The sequence below is a fragment of the Oppia nitens genome, unplaced genomic scaffold, assembly GCF_028296485.1.
Source record: "Oppia nitens isolate AA-2021 unplaced genomic scaffold, nextdenovo-longstitch-racon4-pilon3 scaffold5_pilon_pilon_pilon, whole genome shotgun sequence".
Taxonomy (NCBI): Eukaryota; Metazoa; Arthropoda; class Arachnida; order Sarcoptiformes; family Oppiidae; genus Oppia; species Oppia nitens.
In genome coordinates this window covers 5262717-5287353 of record NW_026533243.1, presented here as the reverse complement: position 1 = coordinate 5287353, position 24637 = coordinate 5262717, and the positions used below count along the sequence as shown (strand labels likewise).

General features: G+C 30.1%; 8 protein-coding genes across 9 annotated transcripts; 4 read left to right on the top strand and 4 right to left on the bottom strand.

Annotated features, from left to right (window-relative positions):
• The first annotated feature begins 314 nt into the window (after nucleotides 1-314).
• On the top strand, nucleotides 315-3387 carry LOC128961384 (cell division cycle 5-like protein). Its single transcript, XM_054307617.1, has 3 exons — nucleotides 315-2629; nucleotides 2705-2924; nucleotides 3016-3387. The coding sequence occupies exons 1-3, from the start codon at nucleotides 519-521 to the stop codon at nucleotides 3148-3150; spliced, it is 2466 nt and encodes an 821-aa protein (XP_054163592.1). The 5' UTR covers nucleotides 315-518; the 3' UTR covers nucleotides 3151-3387.
• A 746-nt stretch (nucleotides 3388-4133) lies between these two features.
• Nucleotides 4134-5704, top strand: LOC128960940 (synapse-associated protein 1-like). Its single transcript, XM_054307111.1, has one exon. It carries the CDS (start codon nucleotides 4619-4621, stop codon nucleotides 5588-5590), a length of 972 nt encoding a protein of 323 aa, XP_054163086.1. The 5' UTR covers nucleotides 4134-4618; the 3' UTR covers nucleotides 5591-5704.
• A 1114-nt stretch (nucleotides 5705-6818) lies between these two features.
• On the bottom strand, nucleotides 6819-7696 carry LOC128961107 (adrenodoxin-like protein 2, mitochondrial). The gene is made up of 4 exons (XM_054307313.1): nucleotides 7417-7696; nucleotides 7243-7355; nucleotides 7042-7174; nucleotides 6819-6949 (listed from the first exon to the last, which is right to left on the bottom strand). Exons 1-4 carry the CDS (start codon nucleotides 7650-7652, stop codon nucleotides 6856-6858), a joined length of 576 nt encoding a protein of 191 aa, XP_054163288.1. The 5' UTR covers nucleotides 7653-7696; the 3' UTR covers nucleotides 6819-6855.
• Nucleotides 7697-8369: 673 nt separating this feature from the next.
• Nucleotides 8370-13005, top strand: LOC128961894 (SR-related and CTD-associated factor 4-like). Its single transcript, XM_054308200.1, has 10 exons — nucleotides 8370-8839; nucleotides 8957-9085; nucleotides 9147-9311; nucleotides 9388-9625; nucleotides 9700-10751; nucleotides 10909-11016; nucleotides 11066-11237; nucleotides 11296-11814; nucleotides 11915-12298; nucleotides 12362-13005. The coding sequence occupies exons 1-10, from the start codon at nucleotides 8798-8800 to the stop codon at nucleotides 12988-12990; spliced, it is 3438 nt and encodes a 1145-aa protein (XP_054164175.1). The 5' UTR covers nucleotides 8370-8797; the 3' UTR covers nucleotides 12991-13005.
• Nucleotides 13006-13649: 644 nt separating this feature from the next.
• On the bottom strand, nucleotides 13650-14826 carry LOC128961165 (uncharacterized). Its single transcript, XM_054307370.1, has 3 exons — nucleotides 14476-14826; nucleotides 13878-14162; nucleotides 13650-13811 (listed from the first exon to the last, which is right to left on the bottom strand). The coding sequence occupies exons 1-3, from the start codon at nucleotides 14665-14667 to the stop codon at nucleotides 13695-13697; spliced, it is 594 nt and encodes a 197-aa protein (XP_054163345.1). The 5' UTR covers nucleotides 14668-14826; the 3' UTR covers nucleotides 13650-13694.
• A 2448-nt stretch (nucleotides 14827-17274) lies between these two features.
• On the bottom strand, nucleotides 17275-19612 carry LOC128961005 (bis(5'-adenosyl)-triphosphatase ENPP4-like). Of its 2 annotated transcripts, XM_054307199.1 has the most exons (7): nucleotides 19531-19612; nucleotides 19061-19315; nucleotides 18814-18998; nucleotides 18360-18733; nucleotides 18020-18297; nucleotides 17692-17961; nucleotides 17275-17604 (listed from the first exon to the last, which is right to left on the bottom strand). In XM_054307199.1, the coding sequence occupies exons 2-7, from the start codon at nucleotides 19257-19259 to the stop codon at nucleotides 17321-17323; spliced, it is 1590 nt and encodes a 529-aa protein (XP_054163174.1). In that variant the 5' UTR covers nucleotides 19260-19315; nucleotides 19531-19612; the 3' UTR covers nucleotides 17275-17320. The 2 variants fall into 2 exon arrangements, with proteins under 2 accessions (XP_054163174.1, XP_054163175.1); XM_054307200.1 differs by lacking the exon at nucleotides 19531-19612 and having other exon boundaries at nucleotides 19061-19323.
• An 844-nt stretch (nucleotides 19613-20456) lies between these two features.
• On the bottom strand, nucleotides 20457-22407 carry LOC128961937 (probable pyruvate dehydrogenase E1 component subunit alpha, mitochondrial). The gene is made up of 4 exons (XM_054308263.1): nucleotides 21944-22407; nucleotides 21739-21886; nucleotides 21226-21534; nucleotides 20457-21161 (listed from the first exon to the last, which is right to left on the bottom strand). The coding sequence occupies exons 1-4, from the start codon at nucleotides 22258-22260 to the stop codon at nucleotides 20745-20747; spliced, it is 1191 nt and encodes a 396-aa protein (XP_054164238.1). The 5' UTR covers nucleotides 22261-22407; the 3' UTR covers nucleotides 20457-20744.
• A 193-nt stretch (nucleotides 22408-22600) lies between these two features.
• On the top strand, nucleotides 22601-24514 carry LOC128961578 (uncharacterized). The gene is made up of 2 exons (XM_054307830.1): nucleotides 22601-23679; nucleotides 23790-24514. Exons 1-2 carry the CDS (start codon nucleotides 22683-22685, stop codon nucleotides 24512-24514), a joined length of 1722 nt encoding a protein of 573 aa, XP_054163805.1. The 5' UTR covers nucleotides 22601-22682.
• Nucleotides 24515-24637: the final 123 nt, after the last annotated feature.

Genomic DNA, 24637 nt, shown 5'->3' with positions numbered 1-24637 from the left:
TTTATTTGTTAAATCAATTTGAATTGAATAACATATCACATATTATAATACAATATTACTTAATAATTTTTTATATTTATAAGTTTGGATTAATTCAATTATTATATCATAACAAATTAAAATTAAAATTTATTAAATATATTAAATAAACTATAAATAATATATTTAAATAATATTGAGATTATAAATATTTTAAATAATTTTTTATTTTATATATTCTATTATACAATATATTATATATTCGGATATTTTAAGAATATTATTCAAATTTGGCGCTAATTTATCTAAAACTTTGTATTGTTTGTCGTAATTATTGGTTTATATTCACGTAATAAAAGCGTATTGAATGCCAATAGAAATGTGTGAATCAATAATAAACATAAAACACAAATAAATCGCTAATTATTGAAATCATCGATAAATTGTAATCAAAAGTGTTTTCAAAACAAATAAATTGTTTATTCATTATATCTGTCAATACGTGTCGTCCGCCGCGCGTGTAATACAATAGACTAAAAATGCCACGAATTATGATAAAAGGCGGCGTTTGGCGCAATACCGAGGATGAGATCCTGAAGGCAGCGGTCATGAAATATGGCAAAAACCAGTGGTCACGGATCGCATCGGTATTGCACCGAAAATCGGCCAAACAATGTAAGGCCAGATGGTATGAGTGGTTAGACCCGAGCATTAAGAAGACTGAGTGGTCCCGTGAAGAGGAAGAGAAACTCATCAATTTGGTCCGATTGATGCCAACTCAATGGCGTACCATTGCGTCTATCGTTGGCCGCACGGCATCCCAATGTCTGGAACATTACGAGCAGCTTCTGGATCAGGCACAGAACAAAGGCGAAGACAAGGATCAATTGGGTGATGATCCGCGAAAACTTAAACCGGGAGAGATTGATCCCAATCCCGAGACAAAGCCWGCCCGTCCCGATCCTAAAGACATGGATGAAGACGAGTTGGAAATGTTAAGTGAGGCCAGAGCTCGRTTGGCCAACACTCAGGGAAAGAAAGCCAAACGTAAGGCACGTGAGAAGCAACTGGAAGAGGCCAGACGTCTGGCTAGTCTTCAGAAGAGACGTGAGCTTCGAATGGCTGGCATTAACATTGGGTTAAGAAGTTATAAACAAAGAAAACGCGGTATTAATTATAATACAGAAATACCATTTGAAAAACCCGTTCCTTCGGGTTTCTACGACACGTCAGAAGAAGTCTACGAACCACAAGAACAAGACTTTCGTAAACTAAGACAACAACAGTTGGACGGAGAAAGACGTTCAGAAATTGARGAAAGAGAGAGAAAGAAAGACAAACAGAAGTTAAAACAGCGAAAGGAAAATGATTTACCAACCAGTTTGTTGAATGCTGAAGAACCTTCCAAAAAGAGAAGCAAATTAGTGTTACCCGAACCACAAATATCGGACGCAGAGTTGGAACAAGTGGTTAAATTAGGAAAAGCCAGTGAAAGTGCTAAAGAAACAGCTGAAGAGTCGGGAAATCGCGCTTCGGAAGGACTTTTAGCCGACTATTCTATAACTCAATCGACTGCTGCTCTTCGCACACCAAAAACCGCAGCTCTAAGTCGGGACACTATTTTAATGGAAGCCCAAAATTTGATGGCATTGACTAATGTTGACACTCCTCTTAAAGGAGGTCTTAACACTCCATTGCATGAAACTGATTCAAATATCAGTGGTGTCATTACCCCTGGTGTTGGAAAGGCACCGCTTTCTGTTACTCCAAACACTATGATTTCTACTCCATTTCGTACACCCGCTGGAAGTGAATTAAATCCAACAACAGGTGCAGTCACTCCTCGAACACCCGGTTCACTCTCAACTATAGGAGGCAGTCAGCAATTGGCCACTCCGTTAAGAGATAAATTAGCCATTAATTCAGAAGAAGCATTAATTTTTGAAGATCAAAGAACTGCAAAACAACAACAAAAAGAAACACGAGATATGTTAAGAAAAGCATTATCTGAATTACCGGCGCCTAAGAATGAATATGAGATTGTAGTTAATGAAGAAGATATGAACGATATTAGTGTTGACACGAGTTCTACAATTGAAGATCAGGCAGATATTGATGCCCGACGTGAAGCAAATCGTTTGGCTGCCATTGAAGCCGAGCGTAAACGACAGTCTCAGGCCGTTCAAAGAGATCTACCCCGACCTTCAGATATAAACAATTCTATTTTAAGACCCGGAGCTCATACCGATCCACAAGTGACTGATTTACAAAAAGCAGAAGAACTTATCAAAAAAGAGATGTTAGTTATGTTGCATTACGATTCCATCAATAATATAACGGATAATCAATTAATATCAAAGAGTATGAAGTCGAGGAATGCCTCGAATCCAAATGCATCCAATTTAGCTTTTCTTGATAAACATCCTTACATTAAATATAATGATGAAGAGTTAGCCGCTGCTAAACAAACACTAACTGAAGAGATGGAAGTCGTTAGACAGGGTATGGCTCACACAGAACTAACCTTTGATGGCTATTGTCAGGTATGGGATGAATGTTTGTCACAAGTTTTATACATACCTTCACAAAATCGATACACGAGAGCCAACTTAGCCAACAAAAAGGATAGAATTGAATCCTTGGAAAAGAGGTTTGATTTCATTTACTAAATGTAATTACAATATTCATTAAAATATACTGTAATATAAATTATTATAATTGATAGGTTGGATCAAAACAGATCTCATATGACCAAAGAAGCCAAAAAGGCCGCCAAAATAGAAAAGAAATTAAGAGTTTATTTAGGAGGATATCAAAGTCGAGCTCAACAATTGATTAAACAGACTAATGATTTGGTGGAACAGGTCGAACAAACATCTCTTGAATTGCAGACGTTTTCAATACTCAAAGATCACGAAGAATTAGCCATTCATAAGAGGATTGAGGTATTTATAAATAGTTTTCATGAATTTAAATACTAAACAAATATTTAATGGCTTGATATTATGGTTTAATCCAATTTTCCTATATTTATAGTCTTTAAGCGATGACGTAAAGCGACAAAACTTGAGGGAAAAGACACTCCAAGAAAACTACGATACTTTGATCCGCAAAAAGGAGAGTCTTTTATTACAAATACAACAAATAGAGACCAACAAAGAAAGCGATTAATCATTTCTATTCATTGATATATATATATATATATTGTGTATAACTTTTTTTCTTATTCTCATTTGCTTTCTAATGATTTTTATCATTACTGTTGTTTTGTTTTTATTGACACAAATGTGTTTTTTCTTTATTTCCCACCAATACTTATGGTTACATAACAGCAATTTTGAACTAACAATRCAGTACAGTATATTGAGACTAAGATTAATGGTTGTATACTTGAAAATTATGTTATATTTTAATAACATTTTGTATATTATATAAATATAATAAGCGAAATTAAGTTATAATAAATTATTATAAAAAAATTAAAAAAAACTTATTTGTTCACTTAATTAACAATAAAATTATTACCGGTATTTTTAAGGTAGACTATGGATACTGTTGATAAATCAAATGTAAAGATAATATATGAATAAATTTTATTTAATTTTTTTGTTTAACAACTAATTTATATGTCATACAAAATCTGCTTAACAGTAGTTTAATGTCAATATAAAGCTTTCACTAGAATTATATTTCTGTAAAAATATCAGTTTCGCTGAATTTTTAAATAATATATATATTTATATTATATATTAAACATTTATTGATGAAAAAATGATTAGTGATTATTGTTTTGAATAATTGGTTGATATTGTGAATGACTCGCAACCACTCAACCAATACTCCACTCAAGAATCTCAGCCTTTTATTCGTCTTTTTTGTCAAATTGTTGGATTAGTTGTGTTTTGATTACTGTGCGCACAACACATACTGTATTATATATACGATTCTATATATTTATTGTCTAATGTTATATACACTTAGTTACATAAATACCTGAGCTTAACAAACATATTATCTGGAAATTATATGACACAATAAACTGCTATCTTCTATATAATGGATATTATACTGTATTATATGTTTGGGAAATATAACAAAAAATATTCCGTATTTAAGATATTTTACTCTGCAATCCATTGGTATGAATGTAGTTATTAGTGTATAGTATTGTATATGTTATGTAATAAACTGTCATTTGTGTAGTGATTGTATGTATTGCTGGCACTTGTAGTTCACAAATAAGTTGCACAACGAGTCTGAGTCTGACTGTTAATACTGTTATAACTGTTAACTCTTGTTATGCGAAGTATTGAAATCTAATRTATTAAACACTTATTGTTTACAAACATTACATTTGAATACATAATACAGAACTTGGCTTTTGTTTGATCTCTGAAGACCATTGACTTTGTCGACCATTTATTGACATTTATGATCATTAGTTGATTAGATTAGTCAACGATTGACATATCATCTGATTATTGTTTTAATAAACTTAGACAACAACTACAACAACAATATATTATTTTCATACAATATTAGCCATTGTTTGTGAATTTCTGTCAACTGATAGCCCTCTTATCGATAGTTGTTTTATATATAATAATCATCTGAACCATAGTCTTGATATCATCAGATCATGTCTACAGATCAGGTGTTAGAGAATGATATAAAATCTGATCGAAAATTGGTTCGGCGGTCGAGTTCGGGAGACACTTCGGGTCCCGACGACGACGACTACCAAAACCAGATGATTGATGCTACGGAAGAGGACAATACGGATGCAACAAATAAAGTGGAAGACAAACAACCGATGACTACTGAAGTGTCACAGAAAGTGATGGAATCGACCAAATACTTCGGAAATCTCATATTTAGTGCCGCTTCTAAAGCCCGACAAACTATGACCGCAACGGCCAAACAAATTAAACAAACGGTAGAACACGCGGGCATTATGCAGGACTTCACTAAAGAACAACAACAATTCATTAAAGACCACGGAGGACACATGGAAGTGGGCGTTACTCCGTGGGTCGGATGTCACGACCCGGACGCTGTCAAACAAGAGATACTCTCCCTTTCACAAGACAAACGCAACTTTGTCCGCAGCCCTCCAACTGGCGTACAGTTTAACTTTGATTTGGACTCATCCTATCCCATAGCACTGGCCCTTCTTAAGGAAGATCCCAATCTTAATAAGATGCGCTTCGAGATTGTGCCCAAACTTGTCAAAGAAGATGTGTTTTGGAGGAACTATTTTTATAGGGTTTCGCTCATCAAACAGTCAACACAATTGTCTTCTTTCGACAAGAAAGGTAGGAAATCTTGGTCTTCCTCACGTTCCTCATCTGCTGAGGGACCCGATGAACCGGGAGATGACCAAAGTCCCACTGGTGCTGAACCCGAGTTTATATCTGACGCATATCAAGGCACACAAGTTTCTGCTGACGACATCCACAAAGATATCAAACAAAATAAAAATAAAGTAACCGATGATTTGGAAGAAGAGCTCTCCCGTGATCTTCAAGAGTTCGAAGTAGTGGCCGGAGATGCTGTCAATATTGATGAAGAGGAACTGGAGAGAGAACTCGCAGAGATGGACCTTAAATAATATCTATTATAAAAAACAAACAGTTTCTGCTTTAATATTAGGATTACCTTATATTTGATTAATTTAGGAATTAAGTATAATTAATGTTAATTTTGAAATATACGGTATAATATAGGCTATTGTATTAACAGTTCATTTTAGGAAATATGTTGATATATGATACTTATTACAACATAATATAACATTTGATTATAGCTGTAAACTACTGTATAATAATTGATAATAATTTATTAAACAAAAATAAATGCTTGTTTGGACTCAATTATGGCAATAGTGTCTGTATGTGTCCATTACAGCACATAACTTATTATAGCAAATATAGCAAAGTAGAGACAAAGTTATTAAGTTAATGATCAAATCGTTTAAAACCCGCAAATAAATAAATTTTATTATTTATTATATGTCATGTGAATTATATGTGAAAAATGTAAAAATATTTATAATCTGAATATTCTGTAACTTATATTATACAGTTTATGCCACTTAAAAGTTTAAATTTGAGTTATATTATGTAATGCTTTACCAAGGTACTTTATATAACTTACCTAATATTAGGTAACTGTATACTAAGTTACCTTGCTTAGCATAAAGTTAACTGTACACTATATAACTCAAATTTAAACTATTAATTGGCATTATCTGTATTATAATAATGTATTATTAGTTGTTATTCATTCCATATTTATATAAGACTTTTATGGCAAATATATTATTTTTATGTTATTTACAATTTTAAAGCTTATATACAAATATTCCTATATTTAATATTGTATTAAAAATATTCTAATTTAAGAAAATTATATTGAATTTTAAAAACAAAACTAATGTATTTATTTACATTAATATTAACAACTGTTATATTTGTATAATTATAAAAATTACATCACTATATATTAAAAATAATTGTAAATTTTGTTATTGTTATATATGTGTAATACTAATAATAGATCAAAAGCAATTAACTTTACGGTACTTCAAAATAAATAACTTTTTAATAAAATAATTTTGTCTCAAATTTTGTTTTTACTCATTTTTATTCTGAATTTTAATTTACGGCAGTTTTAATTGACGTGTATTTTCATTTTATAAGTATATACTCATAAGTTTTTATTAAACAATCTCATGTATATATATATGTTAATAATTAAAACAATATAAAACAACAAATTGATATTTAATTATAAATTATAATTAATTAAACCTATCTCTATTAGCAAAAACTAATAATTGTAAAAATGATAATAATAATAATAATATTATTATTGCTAAGATGATCGGACATCATTAACACTGGCCGGCACTTTCACTTCAATACCATTCATCCACTCCTTTAACTGGACCTGACATCCCAATCGGGATCTATATATTTCAATAAATAATATATAATATAAATGACAACCAAATTAAAAATAATTATATTTATATTATTAAAATAAAAGTATAAGTCATACGTATCGGTCAAATCATAAGCCAAGTCTAACATATCGAGCTCTTCATCGGTCGCCTTATTGGCAATTCTTGAGAAGTCATCCTTATTGAAGATCAGATGACACGTTGAACAGGCGAGTGTGCCCTCACACGCGCCTATTCATACAAAAACTATAATTATTATAAAACATATCATAATAAATAAAAAACCATTTAAGACATACCAAAGCCATCCAAATCAATGTCATTATTGATGATTACATCTAAAAGACTATCGTTTTGTTTGCCAAAACCGGTAACTCTTTTGCCATCATTTGTGAAAAATATTATTTGAATCCTAACATCAAATCAAATTCAAGTCAATAAATGATTATATATTTCAATCAATTTTTTAATACTTTTCCTCAGCTTTGCTATTGTCCGACAATTTCTTTGTTTTACTATTTCTTTCAATAATTGTCTCATTTTTGTCATTATTATTACTATTTAATGTAATAAATCGTTGATTTTGTTGACACAAATACCGACAATGGCTTACATTTGATGTCTTCATCTGATGATAATGTTTGCAGACATGTCTGTAGACTAATGTAAGACCAGATCTTATCAGACGATTGTTTGCAAAACAATTCATATTTTTTTAAATGTCTTTTGCCTTCAAGTCATGTGTTTGTTGTTTGTTATGCAATACTCTAATAATATATTTTATATATTTTTTATTAACTATTGATTTATTATTACTAATATATGATATATTTATTATATGAAACAATTATTACTTCAATTGTTATCTAAATTTATAAAACATTTGTCAACTAATACTAAATTAAAATAATTTAATAAAACTTATGAATATTAATAATAATTTATATATAAAATCAATATTAATAACATTTTTCTTTATTACACTTTATATGAATGTCTCACATATTATTGAGGTATAAAATAGTAATGAATTTAAAAATAATTCAAATAAAACGTTATTAATTATTTTAAGGTTTTATTGTTCCCTATTTTGAAAAATTATTGGTTTTAATATATCATAAATTTGTTTTATTAATTTAGATAATATATTGATTTATTTCCAATAAATTATCAATTTTTTAATGTTTGTAATCAATAAACAAATAAATAAAAACTAATACTTGAATAATGAAAAATAATTTGAAATCTTTTTTAATGCTTTTATTTGTCGGCATTCATAAAGACAAATGTGAACCGCATTTATAGTACACAATGCGTATCGAGTTTGTAGAAGTATAGCATAGCAACTGAATGATATATAGCTATAAAATATAAATTGTGAGGCAATAGTAGGTATTGTATTTGTTTTAACTGGAGTACACTAATAACAACCGCTGCGTACAGTTTGCGTTATAAACTTATAGACTATTTGAATAACAATTTGATTATTAAAGTCAACAGTGAATATATACACAGTGTTATTGAAAGGCAGCCATTTTTGAAGGAATCGAGACTTTCATTGAAACCAATGTTTGCAAACAATGAAGACATAGAGTCAAGACATGGACTCAATTGGTGACCATTTATAGTACCGCAAGATATTGACGAAGACTTTGTCGGTCAAAGTTGCCGTCGCTTTGCACTCGACATTGGGTCACACCGTCTGTTAGCATCGGTTAACGTATCTTAAAAGGGAATCAACTTTTGTGGCGGCGATTCATTTGACCGATTGATTTGCCAAAGAAGTCAATCGCTTGTCTTTAATCGGTTTCTTCGTTATTGAATACCATTGAGTCCACTAAAACTGCTGTAAACATGTCGCGCGACACAGAAGTAGTTCAACAATTTAATGCTGAAGTAAGCCATGATTTTTGCTTTTTTTTGTCCATCATTTGACTAAATGTGATGGAAAATAGTGATAATTGTATTAATAAATGAATACTTTAATGACATTTGATGTTTATTTCTTAATAGTTGTCTTCACTATATGAGGTCCGGCCGCCGATATCGAAGGCAAAAATGTCTCAAATAACGAAAGTATCGATGAAAGCCATTAAAATGTATAAACATATCGTCCAATCAGTTGAAAGATTTATCATTAAAGTAAGTGAAGGAATAAAATGAATATTTTGTTTTAAAAACAATTAACAATTCATTGCTTTAGTGTCGACCAGAATACAAGATTCCCGGTCTTTATGTAATTGACTCAATTGTTCGTCAATCGCGACATCAATTTGGAGCCGATAAAGACGTTTACGCTCCGAGATTTGCCAGAAATTTTGCACAAACTTTTCAGAATTTATTCCTCACGTGTCCTCCCGATGACAAAGTATTAACTCATTTTAGATTTTTATTTCAATTATAATTATTGCTAATATTTTATTTTGTTTTATTATCATAAACAGCCAAAAATTGTAAGAGTCTTAAATCTTTGGCAACGAAACAATGTTTTTAACGCTGAGACAATTCAGCCTCTCTTGGATATGGCTAATCCAAACGCATCGTTATCTCAGATGAAATTTGATTCATCGCCGCAATCGAGTACTAATGTTAGAGATGCCAATCGTGAGGCCAGAGATGGCAATCTAAACATTAAAGATCCCAATTTGATAATGCAATTACAACAATTGGCCACTTCTTTAGGTTCCATTTTTTTTAATAATTATTTTGAAACATTTCTAATATAGTTTTAACTCATGATTTAATTTCTAACTTAGGTTTGACAAAATCTGGTAATACATCCAGTGATACACAACAAGAATCACAAAGCAATCCAATTAAGTTTAATAAGAAATTACTTGATTTTGATTATGGCGACGATGAAGAAGAAGAAGAAAGAGGAGATACACCAACAGAGGCAGAACCACCAATAAGAAGTAATTCCGAAGACAACAACGTTACGAATCCATTGGCCATAAGTATGGCTCAAAATTTGCTGTCAAATCCAGAGCTTTTACAACAATTACAACAAATGCAAAAAACAATACAACAAACAGAACTTTTGAAGCTTAGTATCTCAGAACTGGAAGGCCAGTCGTCAAATAGCAGTCAACAGTTTTTATCGGCACTACAGCAACAATCACAACAAAATCAGACTTTAATTAATAGTGATAATAATAATACTGATGAGAGTCGAAAACAAAATGATTTAAATATGAATTTTGAATCTGTGGATCAAAAACAGAATAATAATGATAGCAATCAATTAAATCCCAATTTAAATGCAAATGACAATAGTTTTCAATATTTGCATAACGCAAACAATTTCGGTCCGCAAATGCGTGCGAATGAATTGAATTATAACTTAAATAATAGTATAATAGATACCCAACAATATATACACCAAACGGGACAACCATATAACCAACAGATGCCACAACAGGATATTAATGAAAGGTCAGGTTCACAGTCCCCGCGAATGCGATCTCCAAGAAGATCACGTTTTAATCGTTATCGGGACCGATCCGATAGATCGAGATCACGGTCTCCACGTAGTAGTCGTCGCGATCGAGACCGCGACGGTCGACGTTCATATCGGTCGAGGAGCAGATCTCCTCGTAATTCACGTTTTAATGATAGGGTCCGTTCGCCACAGAGTTATGAAAGAGAACGAGAAAGAGAAAGAAGACGAAAGGGTTTGCCTCCCATAAGAAAAGGATGTCTTACCATATGTTCAACTACTTTATGGTTGGGTCACGTCCCTAAACTGGTCTCTGAAGCTGATCTTAGCGATACATTTGGCGAATTTGGTGCCATTAATAGTATTGATGTAAATGAGACACCAATTTGTTTAACATTTTAGTTGATTTGTCTATTCTTCTGTTGTTCTTTTATTCTTTGATGATTTGTCACTTGATTTTCAATTTATTTCTTTAAATATTGTAAGTAATCGGACACATAATTAATTGATGTTTTTGTTTAATCAGTTAATACCATCCCGAGGGTGTGCTTATGTATGTATGAATAGACGTCAGGACGCGGCTAAAGCATTAAGTAGTTTAAAAAGTCTTAAACTTCACGGAAGTCTCATTAAAGTATAATTGCAAACATTAGTTATTTTTCGCTAAATGATTGTTTTTATAGATGGCTTGGGCTCCGGGCAAAGGTATGAAAGGAAAAGAGTATAAAGATTATTGGGAAGTGGATGAAGGCGCCAGTTATATACCTTATAATAAGTTACCTGAAAATGTAGACTTAGATCTGCTAGAAGAGGGGGGAACTGTAGATGAAGATACAGTTCCAGAGAAATTGCAAGGTATGCTTAGTTATTAAATGTATTTAAATTTGTTAAAAATAAAAATATTTTTAAATAGAAATACGAATAAGAAAAAACAAGGAACGAGAAGATCAAGAGAGAGAAACGGCAGCTTTAATGGCCAGAGCGGCAGCTATGATGCAACCGATGCCAATGGTTGGAATACCTAACCATGCATTTGGTGTTCCAGGGCTTGTGATGCCCACCAGTATAATGAACATAACGAGTCAAACTCCAGTGATTCCAATACAATCAGAAGCATCGATGATAACAACGGCGGTTACGACCACAACATTTCCACAAATACCTCCGCCACCTATGCCTCCAATGTTAAACAGCGACGACAAGAATGAAATAACTGAAGTAATGATGAAAACTGAAACGAGTCATTCAAGTGATAATAAAAGTGACGTTAATATAACTGCTAACATAACGGCATCAAACACCCCGTTATTTCCTCCACCATTTCAAGCTGTTCCTCCCCTTAGTATACCTCCAATGCCTATGTTAGGAAACCAACCACGTTTGCCATGGATTTCAGGCCCTCCGCCACCTATACTTCCTAATCGGATGCAAGGTTTGTCATACATTTGTATTGAATTTACGATTACAGTAATAATTTGTTGTTGTCGTTGTTGTTATAATAATAATTATTTATTTCTTTCTTATAATTACAGTAAGTCCTCAAAGGCCACCACTTCTATCATTGTCTTCAGTTGTCACGTCTACCACTGACACAATTATAACATCACTTCGTCCCGAAGATATATCACGATCATCACTTCCCAAACCTGAAGATAGGCCACCATTAATATCTACTTTACCCAATTTACCCATAACTCATGATGAACTTCAACGACTTCATTCTGATAGACAAATGGATCGAATGGACAGAAATTTCAATCCACGCGATAGGTTTAGATCTAATATTGAAAGACCTGATTTGGAAAGATCTCATTCACATACAAGTGATGATCCATTTGCTCCATCTGTTTATGAATTGCGTGCAATGGAAAGAAATCAAATGTTAAGACCACCGATACCGCATCAAATGGCATCCGGTATTAATTATAACTATTAATAATAGTATTATTGTTATAACACTTATTGTAATTTATTCAAAGGTCGGGCCGGACTTTTACAAATGCCACCGCAACTTATGAACGATCGATTTCCATATGAAAGACCACAACGACCATACCATCCGAGACATATGAGACCAGATATCAGGCATCACAACTATGACAGACACACCAATCAAAACAGAGGTTCAAATCGCGATCAGTTCACAAATAGAGGTTTTGGTCGTCGCGATCGCCCTTCCAGATGGAAGTCTGATGACAGACACGATAATAGACATTACAATAGAAATAATAATAATAATAATAACATTAATAATGATTTTAATAATCAAAGACCAGATCGAGATATGAAAATTGACGACATAGTGACTGAAGGTCCAAATGAAGGTAACAATTATCTCAAACAAATGAATGACAATAATTGGGATAAAAATGACAATTCAAATGTTGTGGAGACGACGACATTGGATGAAACAAATAACATGAATAATAGTCCATCGATTAAACCGGAATTTATTGCTGAAAACAATGATGTTATTCATAATTCAGATAATTTTGATAATAATAATAATAATGAAAATAATTATTCAAATAATGCAATCAATGAACACATGAGTGAAAATGTGGAGTCATTAGTGACGAATGAATCAATTAATGTTAACAATACATGATTTTGTGGTCATTTTTATTGAATTTAATTTTTTTATATTTAAATGATTTAACTAATTTTTATTAGTTTATTATTAAATCACTTATACCGTAATTCATTGTATAAATGTAACTTAATTTATAATAATTTATTGTTTATTATATATTTTGTCAATTATTAGTCTTATAATTTATTTTATAATTTTTAGTTTCTAATTTAATTCAAATAGTAAATCTAGTTTTTCTATATAATTGAATATTCAAATTAAATATAAATAATATACAAATAAATCATCAACATATTTTGTGATTATTATTATATTTCATTCAATAATGTTATCATTAATTAATTAAAAATATAAATTAAATAAATGTCCGATTTATAAATTTACTAACCGGTAATAATTTATTCAAATAAATATTGGTATATATATACAGTAATATTAATAAAGTAATAAATAATACAATAATTTTTTTAGAAATATAAAAATATGAGTATTTATATACTCGACAATTATCATAATTAATAATGAATTAAAAATTTCATTTAAACACATTTACTATATATTGTAAACATATATATAGCCTATAGTATAGCCCTATACAGTATAGTGTAGTTTATAATAATGATAATTAAATATATTGTACATTACATTACATTACATTACCTTATAGTAAATTTTCAAATACATGTCATTTAACAGTGTATTASAATAGGTGTCTTAATTCAAGCCTTTTCATTAGCCCATCCAATGAGACCACAGGCCACCCGTCCGCCAGCATTMCCGGTAGATTTACTTTGTTCGTGTCCTCCGCGACCTAAATCATCGACATTTTCGTGAACCTAAAAATTGCATAAAAAATTGATAATTTAATTGAAATAATTTAATATTTTGTCCAAAAAACTGACCACAACTGCCCGACCCACTATAGAATTAGGTCCGTTATTAAGTGTAAGGTAATAGTCTTGAATATCTATGTTTGCAACACCGTTATCGTCGGCAAAAATATTGCCTAAATCGCCGACATGTCTATTAAAGTCATCGGGAGATCCATGTTCTCGATTGTGTGGATTAAAGTGTCCTCCAGTACTTCCGCATCCTTTGGTCACATCACCGAATTGGTGGACATGAAAGCCGTGCGGGCCTTTAGATAGGCCTTCAATTTTGCCGACCACACGTACCCTATCATAACCCTAATTAAACAATTATTTAAAAATTTTGCTGATAATTATTATTATAATTATAATAAATACTATTAATAAATTTCATTTTACTAATTATAATAATTATTTGTTAATTGCGACAAATGTTATTACTTTTAAAAATTAACTGAAAGGTTAATCTAATTTCAATAATTAGTGTATTTCAAAATCAAGTATTTTTTAGTAATTATAATAATATTATGACATAATTTCTTAAATGTTGTAATTCGTAAAATTAAATTTTACAAAAAATTTGAAATTCATATAATATTTAAAAAGTTTTGATATTTAAGAAAATACAGACCACTTGTTCAAAGTTGATGACACCGTTTACATCTTTGCCAGTCAGGACTGACACTGCTTTTAATGGTTTAAATGCTTGCGTCCGATATAACTGTCCGGAAATATAAGGAGATTCTCTACCGTATAGAAAGCGCTGACAATAGGACACCGATATTATTGGTAACAAAAATGTTATAATAGTAGCAAAACTCATCTTTTTGGTTATGAAAGAAAAATCATATAAATTGAAATACAATAATGTTATAACTAATGTTCGCCACACCTCCCAAATAAAAAAAAACTTTTCCTATGAATTATTAATTATTAATTAATACCTGATATGGTATTTACCAAAGTTTTCACACTAAATGTTTGCACTAAAATGTTTTGCACTTTTAGTTGTGAAAAATGTTTGAAACAAAAAGTAGTCGAACCAGAAATCCAGACAATAATTGTTTTTATTTTATTAAGAAAACTAAACACTCATTAAATATTGTTTTTTCTCTAACTTTGACCCAAATTTTACTTTTAACTTATAAGTGATTAATGTACGTAAACAACATATGTTTTAAATTATAAATTCTCTGTTTTCATAGCCGCCGGGCTAATTAAATGATGAATACTTAATTTTCAAGATAATAATAATAATTAATCACAATTACAAATTATATAAGCATACAGTATATTATTGATGTTATTTAGTATATATATATATATATATATATATATATATATATAGGGGGGGGTAAGGCCAAAATACCCCCCCTAAGATCGAGAAATTGGGATTTTACCCCCCCCAGACTTTTTGACCAAATGGGAAAAATTGTCGCTTAAAAACGAGGAGAAATGACCCCCCTAAAATTTCGGCGCCGAAGGCGCCGAAAATTTTTTTGAGATTTATAAAAATTTTAATTTTAGTTAATACTATTTTAGTAAGTGTTTTTATGTTTTTAAAATTTATATGATTCTAATTATTGATTAAAAATAAGTAAAAAAGTTAAAATAACGTTAAAACTCATCAAAAAATAACATAATTTTACTTAAAATATTAAACTAAAAAGTTAAAAAATACCAATTTGTTGAAAAGAATAATCATATTACAATATAAATAGAAGTTTGAGATAGTTTAAGAAGTTAATAAAAAAATAAATACTTATATTACAAGGTTTTTATTAATAATTTTTAAAATTTTAACTAAAAAATTTAAAATATTTTTAATTTTATAATTAGTATTCAATCAGTATTTACATAAAAATAACATTAAAAAATAAAAATATATATCTATAAACTATAAGCATTAAGTATTATTTAAAAAATTATTTTAAAAGTTAAAAATTACTAAAATACTAAAAAACTCAGTGTATCATTAATGCCTTTATCACCTATTTTTAAGTATTTAATACATTATTATTTTATTTTTTGCTAAAATTTAAGTTTTTATTAATTTTTAAAATTTTTTTTTAAAAATATTTATTTTTGTTAAAATTTAACTTTTTTTTTATTTTTGTTAAAGTTTTTTTTAGTATTTTTGTAAATTTTACCTATTTTCCTGGGAATTTATACGGGAACTTATGGGAATTTTATCGAATTTACATGGGAATATTCGGGAATTTAAGGGAATATTATTTTCTCTTGACCCCCCCCCCCCCCCCCCCCCCCCCCCCCCCCCCCCCCCCCCCCCGCCAGTTGATTTTGGATTTTTGAAAAAATTGCCGTTTAAAAATGCAATAAAAATCTTACCCCACCCAATACCCCCCCCCAAGATTTTTCGAGAATTTTGTAAATTTTACCCCGGTATAAAATCCAAAACCTTGCTTAACCCTGATATATATATATATATATATATATTATTTAACTTAAAATATTTATAAATATATAAATTATATAATTTTAGCTTATAAAAATATTTTAAAAGAATATTATGTTTAAAATTTATAATATAATTCACTTTAAATATATCAATATCTATATAATTTTAAGGAAATTGTATAAAATCAATAAATTGTATTTATCAATAAGGAAGGATATAATTTAAAAACTTTTAATCAAATATATAATATAAATAATATAACATTTTTATATACCAGTATATCGTACTATATTTAAAAATACTATTTTAGTTTGTATACTATCATAAAATGAATAAAAATAAAAAAGTTAAGGTTATACAGTATCCATTTAAACAATACAAGTTAATAATAATTTTATTTGTTTAAATAATATTAAATAATTTAATATAAAATTCAATATTGCATTTAATAAAAGTTAAGACTAGAAATTCATTAAATCATTGATATCATCATATAATAAAAAATTTTAAAAACATCATTTTTCTCATTATTTATCCTAAAAAACATCAAATTAAATTTTTAAAAATAATTATTGAGTACATTTATTTTACACTGATAATCAATTAATTTGCATTTTATTTTTTATCATTTTTATAAGCAAATAAAGATTACATAATTGTTTATAACATTAATATTTCATAATTAATATAAATATTTACATAATTGTTATAATAATATATGTCAATTTATTATTTTAATCTTAATATCAAATGCATTTTGTTTTTTTGTGTCCCATTTTAATCAAAAATTTAACTAGATAATCAATTTATAAATGGATGGCATTTAAATAAGCTATAAAAATAACGGCATTTCATGTTTGTTTTGATGATTTATAAATTAAAAAAATATAATCAAATATAATTGAGATTCACGTGTCTTAAAGATAGTAACAAATATATTATCGGATAATTATATACAATATATGAGTTAATGTCATAGAATTTTTTTACCAATGGTTTTGTTGGCAATCAATACAAGACAAGTGTTTCCCAATTATATTCAACTGTAAAATAATTATCACAGATCTTCTTCATCACTATCTTCAAGAAGTAGAAGTGTCTCCTCTGGCTTTTGAAGACGATTGGCACGACTTATGATGTCGTCATCAAAAGACTTTGAGAAATCATTAACTGATGGATCCAAATGTGAACGCAAATCAATATCAAGTCCCGAACCCAATGACTCCCAAACAACGTCTGTTGACCGACGACTGCGAACAGATTTGCCGATATTTGTCGAACATATGAGACAAACACTTCCAAAGAATAAAATACCAAATCCACCAAAAATGTAAAAAATAACTAAATTTTAAAATATTAGCAAATATTTCATTAAAAAAATTAATTAATTATTATTTAAATCAATTATTAGATATAAAAATGTCTTACAATTAAACCATTTTTGAGCAGAACTATCATAAGAATCCGCATAAATAGGAGGTATCAGTATATCCCATATGTTGGTCAATGAGCCGTTGCTCGGAAATTGTATTGTAGGATATAATTGCAATACGTATAACATTAATGGATACAGATCTACGTTTACAAATGGTTTTGTGTGATTATAACCGGATTTAAATGTCGGTCCATTCGCTATAAACAGTGGTCGCATAGACTCGAGTCTGTTATCATAGCCGTGATTTCCCCACTGATGGATGCCTACAATTGATAAATATTTATTATATTAACTGAAACATAACTAATAAATTATATATACCTTTGGGAGTCCACGTCATGTTCTTATAGATATCCCATCCCTCGTCGGCTACAATAAATATGGATAATATTCTTCTGTGTTTCTTATAATGTAAATATTCTGGAATATCTTCGCGTTTATAAACTGTAAAATTTTTAGTCTTTGAGGCATTTAATAAAGTCTGGTAAACTTGTTCTTCATATTTATGTTTCGGTTCAATGGACCAAACAGGTGAAGCACCGTATATGTGATACAAATCAGGATCCAGAAATGTATTCAAATTGATCACCCGATCAGATCTTATAAATATATTTATAATTACAAATTATCCTAAATTTGATATATTTCTAACTATACATACTTGACTTCAGCCATTCCATGGTCTGAAAGTATGATTATATTGGTTTTGCTTAATAATCTTTTCTGCTCTAATCTATTGATCAAATGTCCGATTGTTTGGTCGGCTATTCTGACCTTTTCGATAGTTTCATCACCGAAAGGTCCGTATTCGTGGGCAGTGGTGTCCGGTTCATCAAAATAAGCGAACACACAGTTGGCGGTCGGGATGCTATCGGTCATCCATTTAATAATAATATCAATCCTTTTATTCCATGTCAACGTATCGTTCCATTCTTGTCGATATTTGATCGCATGATTCTTGTAGACGACTTGACTTCCAGGCCATTGCATGGATGCGCTAAATCTGTTAACTGGATCTACCATTTGATTAGCAATCTAAACAGTTCACCAGTAATTAAAATATAAATAAATAAATAAAAATATTAGTTTAGAAAAAAACTGTACAGAAATGGTACCCAAATGGGAATCACTGGACTCTCATTCCACCAAATGTCTGATGAATTGTCGACATTGAATGTCTCGTTATAGAGTGGATCAAACATCTCGTTATTAATGATTCCGTGAAACTCTTCATAAAAACCGGTGGCTATCGTCTGGTGGTTGGGATACGTCTTCGTCACAAATGACGATCTCATGTGAGCTGATAATCATCAAGAAGTTTACAAATTATGATAGTCTTCAACAATGACAATAATTACAGACCTCTGACACCATTGTTGGCTAATTTAAACATATGTGGCGTGAGATCGGGTCTCACGTAATCATTTCTGAAGCCATCAAACGATATGACTATTAGTATCGGATGACAACAAATGGGTGATAATAAAGATTTGATGAAAATCAATGAAATGGTTGTATAAAGTCGATGAATATAACACATTGTTGTTGTTGTGGTTGTCATTCAAGTTATGGTCTGTCGATTGATATTCAAACAAACCATTTATGTGTTATTCATGTCTTGGAGACCACATGTAGTGATAATCAATAATAATTTTTTCGTATAAATTAACATAAAAATCAATAAATATTAAAATTAAATACCATTTCATATAATAATAATATTAATGATATCATAACAACATTGTTGTCATTACAGCATATGTTGTACTCAATTGTATACTGTATTTACTGTACATTAATATTAATATTAATACTATAGAACTGTATATTACCTATAATTATAGTTTGATGAAAATTCCCAGAAAGGAAAGTTGCCTAAAAAATTCCTCCAATTTTCCGGAAAATATTTTATTTACCTTCACTTCACCGTTAGAAATGAAAATATATTTTATATTAATTATAACAACAAATATTACCAAAAACTAAAATATTTTGCTTAAAATTTCATAAAAATGTTTAAAAATAATTTTAGTTAAAATTTATATTATAAGTATTATAGTATTATATTATATACTACTCAATATACAATTTAATATAACATTTGTTTTTTTAACCTTATAAGTTGTTTATTGGTTATTAGTTGTTAATTTTACAATGTATTACCGGTAATTATTTTTAATATTTGATAATCCCTGAGCTGAGCTATAGGTGCCCACACAACACATCATATGTGACGTAACATTTATATGACAAAAATGTTTTATTTTAACAATATTTAAAAATTATGCCTCAATTTTATAGCTTAAATTTTAATCTACTATTTATAAATAATAACAATTTTTAGACAGTTTTAACATTGATTTTGAATTTGTGAAAATTGATAGTAATATCAAATCTTAACATTTAGTATCCTAACATCTATAAGCCTAATGTTAATCTTACAAAATAAATGATAAGATTTCAATTCAATGTATGATTTGAGATTCAAATTGAGAATATTTAATACATAGAATACATGAGTAAAACACGTGTAATAATTTATTTAAAAAACAATTAAAATATTGTATGATTTTATAAATATTAAGTATAATTAATTTTATTTAACTCCACCGTCGGGTTAAAACAAAAAATATTTTTGTAACACAAAACAAAATTTAGACAATATTTAAAAATATTGCAAAACTTTTAATGTTGAATTGATATAAAAATTGTATGAAAAAACCGTATACTAAGGAGAATATACAGTATACTCTATTACTAATTTTATTGTTATAAATTATAACTTATAATAAAAACATTTTGAATAATCCTAGCACTGGTATGAAATGGACCGGCATTTATTATTTACTATTATTTATGGACAGTTAAGAGTGTTGAGAATAAAATTGTTAATTTAATAAATTTTACATTTTTACAGATCTAATTTTATCATAAATACTACTTTACTTCATATATATAACTCATATTTAAAATATAAACGAATTTTATAAATAAATGTTAGATAAACCTAATTAATAAAATATAACAAATCATATTAACAACAATATTATAATCTAATATTATGCGGATTATTGACTTTTAAATGTTTGTGTTGAGTGAATGGTGTAATTCCTCGTATCTGCTCTTCAAGTGGTTTGGCGTAAACATCTCCGTACAGCTCTTCAATGCCTAACTCTGGATCATTTCTGGCTACAAGTGTGGCCTCATCCACCTCTTTCTTAATCTGATTATCAATATCTTTGAGTTCATTTGATGTGACCAAATCAGAGTTAATAATTTTATCTTTAAACGATGTGATGGGATCACGCGTTTGCCTCACTTCTTGTATTTCATCACGTGTTCTATAACTGGTGCCGGGATCAGACATACTGTGGCCGTGATATCTATATGTGGCCACTTCCATAACAAATGGACCTTTGCCTTTCCTACACAAATTGACCAGATATCGAGTGGCCTCACGAGTCTATCAAAAAATAACAACAAGAATAGTAGATATATACCAGTGTATGACAACAAATCATGATTACCGCCAACACATCCATGCCATCGACCCACAAACCGGGCACATAATCTCCACGAGTATAGTAGTCGGTACTGGCGGCCGCTCTTTCAGCTGAAGTGCCCATTCCGTAGCCGTTATTTTCACAAATAAAAATACACGGCAATGACCACAATTTTGCCATATTATATGCCTCAAACACTTGTCCCTGATTAGCAGCTCCATCGCCATAAAGTGCTAATGTCACATCATCAGTTCCTTTATATTTTTGTCCCAATGCTATTCCGGCACCTAATGGTACCTGTGCTCCAACTATACCATTACCACCAAAAAAATTCTGATACATAAAAACAAATTGTAAAATCATATTAAATTTCATAAAACATAAAAAATAAAAATCAATTTCAATACAAATATCAGACATAAGCCCAAAATTTTTCTTCACAGCTCTTCCAATGAAGAGCATCGATGAGCGCAAGGATGTTGTCATCACTTGTTATAAATTATAGTAAATCATACAAAAACATCAGTATATGAGTACCTTATTATACATATGCATAGATCCACCCTTTCCTCGGGCACAACCAGATCTACGACCAGTGAGCTCAGCTAAAACACCAACCATTGATACGCCACGAATCCACGTCCAGCCGTGAGCTCGATATGCGGTAATTACGGCATCAGTTTTACTATGGATTTCATAAACAATTATGATTTATAAGCGACAAAAACATTATAATAATTACCGAATAGAGTTCTCAAGACCGACGGCTACGGCCTCCTGTCCTGAATATAAGTGACAAAACCCGCGAACAGATTTGTCTTTATAGAGAGCATTGGCCGCGGCCTCCATACGTCTTATTGTAACCATTTGTCGGTAAAACACGAGAGCATCTTCTCTGGTCAGAATCACTTCCGTTTCGGGTCCTTTGTCCTCTAATTTATGTAATTTAAAGGGTTTTAATTGAAATGAAGATGAAGTGGACGATAATCGATGGCCAGTCGTCGTCGATAATGCCGTTCGTAACGTTTGTCCCATAAGTTGTCTACTAATTGATTGCATTGTTATTGTTGTTATGTTTCAGAAGTGGTTATAATGTTATTTGAATAACAATTGAAACCAAAATTATTGTCGATTTAATGGCAAAACAGACAAACAGTTCACACAATCACTTAATGTTTGAGACCTTAGAGGCGGAGCTTATAATATACAGTCAATACTATCAGTATTACTGTAAACAAGTTATTATTAAAAAATATTTATTTCATGGCTAATGTGTAACGTTTTATAATTTGTATATTAATACAATTGAATGTGTAATTTGATTGTATATAAAAGTCCCAAATAATTGTTTCATTTAACATATGTTTCACATGACTGTTGTGACGCATGTCTTGAAATGTTTAGTCAAACAAACAAATAGTTTGTCAGAAAATTTGAAATTTAAACAACTGTTGAGTGTCTGTGGATCTGATCGATAGTCAATGCAGACAACAATGTCTTCACAGTTTGTAACTCAAGATAATGTAGTATTTGTTAAAGGATTGCCCGTTGGATGCGATGTCAACTCATTGAAGAAATTATTTTCATTTTACGGTAATGTAAAGTACGTTAAGATTAACGCCAACGACACACAACCCGTGGCTTTCGTTACTTACGATACGATCAAATCAGCCGATGAGGCCATCAAAGCCACCAATGGTTATCCATTCAATGGTTTTTATCTTAATGTGTCAAAAGCTCGACGAAATATGAGTAAAGTGACCGAAAATATTGCCGACAACTGTTCGGGTTTTAATCCAAAGATTAGTATTGTCACGACTGCCAAATGGCAAGTCATTAATTGGTTGAATCAAAATAAAGACAATTTAGACTCTAAGCCACAACACAAACAAGACATTTGTAATAAAAGTAAAGATTTTGTGTCACAGTTGGTCCCAAACATTAATTCAAATCTTCAACAAACCAGTAATTTAGAGAAGTCATTGTCACCAACAGTTGAAAATGTCGAAGAAGTATCACATTATGTTAGCGACGTAACCATCAGTGAGATATATGAAGACTTGTTGGCACAAATATTTGATTACTTACCGATGAAACAATTATTTTCTATACAAAGAGTTTGCACTTTGTGGCAAAGTGTGGTTAAATCGATGCTTAAATACCAAAAAGTTATAACATTTGGTATCAAACCAAGTGTCACCTGTAGTGATCCAAATCATAAGTCAAATGAATTTAATGATTTGACTGACGCTATCAGAGAACCAAATGGTAGCATATATTTGAAAAATATCGAAAAATTGGCGCCAATTATACGTCCGATGGAATCAATTGAATGTCTTCATGTGGCCAACTGTCGTATTGACACAATTGCGCTTAAATGGCTGATAAATAGTTGTCCTAATATTACTTGTTTGCGATTTGTTAACATTGAAGGTCTTTTAAGGACTGATTGGCCCAAATTTATGCGATCACTTTGTTGTAAGTATTAAACAGTTTATCAATATTACAGATAATCTTTATATACAAAACATATAATTGATATTAACTTAAAAATTAGATTACTTAACGATATAATCATACATTTATAGCCAAAATAACTCACTTTTCATATGCGGGCAATACATTAAACGAATGGAAAAGTCTCTCAACAATGGTTTCATCGTTTCCTCTTCTCGAAGAACTCGTGATATCTGATTGTATTCAAGACTTGAAACATGTTTTTCAAGGAATTGGTATAAAATTATATAGTCTTTCAATTGAAAATTGTGATCGACTAACACCTCAAGCATTTTATAGTCTAAAACAAATGAAAAGTTCAGAAATTCAGTTTTTATTCATTGATTTAATCAATAATTACAATTGTTTGTCAATAATTCATGCTATTTATGAATCATTACCCAATTTACAGCATTTGAGAGCTGTCAACATTGGAGACAAAGAGATCAAATGTTTTATACACGACAAGGAATCAAACAAATTGTCAATTTTGATCAAAGAAGCGACTGATGATTGGAATGAAATTATTAAATATTTGGCAAAAGATGTCGAATTTCTTGAGATAACTGGTCCGCTATTCGCTGACTTATTTAAAGAATTTTCACAACAATTTCCTAATTGTAATCAACTTAAACTCAATGGATGTCTTATTTGGTGCAATTGTGAGCTCAAGAAACAAGATATTATTGATGGATGTGAATACAGTTGTAGCGATTGCTACAAACAATTGCTCCAAAATGTCTTCATCGCTAAAATCAATGTTTTTGATTTGAATAACAAGGAATACGCGTGGAATCCAAAAGTCAATTACAAGTAGTAATAATAATAATATGTTTTACTTGTTTGTGATATTAATTAACTAAATTATACATATTTGTCGCAATTTCCTTTTTTAGATAATAATATGCTTAAAAATTTTTGACAATAACTTTGATTTGTT

Bases quoted from the DNA above. Each gene is read 5' to 3' on its own strand.
- LOC128960940 (XM_054307111.1), top strand. From the start codon at position 4,619: ATGTCTACAGATCAGGTGTTAGAGAATGATATAAAATCTGATCGAAAA.
- LOC128961107 (XM_054307313.1), bottom strand. From the start codon at position 7,652: ATGAATTGTTTTGCAAACAATCGTCTGATAAGATCTGGTCTTACATTA. The intron at 7,356-7,416 runs GTATTAAAAAAT...ATTTGATGTTAG, and splicing joins AATAGCAAAGCTGAGGAAAA to GATTCAAATAATATTTTTCA. The intron at 6,950-7,041 runs GTATGACTTATA...TGAAATATATAG, and splicing joins GCTTATGATTTGACCGATAC to ATCCCGATTGGGATGTCAGG.
- LOC128961894 (XM_054308200.1), top strand. From the start codon at position 8,798: ATGTCGCGCGACACAGAAGTAGTTCAACAATTTAATGCTGAA. The intron at 10,752-10,908 runs GTAAATGAGACA...TTGTTTAATCAG, and splicing joins GTGCCATTAATAGTATTGAT to TTAATACCATCCCGAGGGTG. The intron at 11,017-11,065 runs GTATAATTGCAA...TTGTTTTTATAG, and splicing joins TTCACGGAAGTCTCATTAAA to ATGGCTTGGGCTCCGGGCAA.
- LOC128961005 (XM_054307199.1), bottom strand. From the start codon at position 19,259: ATGACAACCACAACAACAACAATGTGTTATATTCATCGACTTTATACA. The intron at 18,999-19,060 runs GTCTGTAATTAT...GATGATTATCAG, and splicing joins AGCCAACAATGGTGTCAGAG to CTCACATGAGATCGTCATTT. The intron at 17,962-18,019 runs GTATATATAATT...TATCAATTGTAG, and splicing joins CATGACGTGGACTCCCAAAG to GCATCCATCAGTGGGGAAAT.
- LOC128961937 (XM_054308263.1), bottom strand. From the start codon at position 22,260: ATGCAATCAATTAGTAGACAACTTATGGGACAAACGTTACGAACGGCA. The intron at 21,887-21,943 runs GTAATTATTATA...TGAAATCCATAG, and splicing joins GGTCTTGAGAACTCTATTCG to TAAAACTGATGCCGTAATTA. The intron at 21,535-21,738 runs GTACTCATATAC...TTTATGTATCAG, and splicing joins CTATGCATATGTATAATAAG to AATTTTTTTGGTGGTAATGG.
- LOC128961578 (XM_054307830.1), top strand. From the start codon at position 22,683: ATGCAGACAACAATGTCTTCACAGTTTGTAACTCAAGATAATGTAGTA. The intron at 23,680-23,789 runs GTAAGTATTAAA...ATACATTTATAG, and splicing joins ATTTATGCGATCACTTTGTT to CCAAAATAACTCACTTTTCA.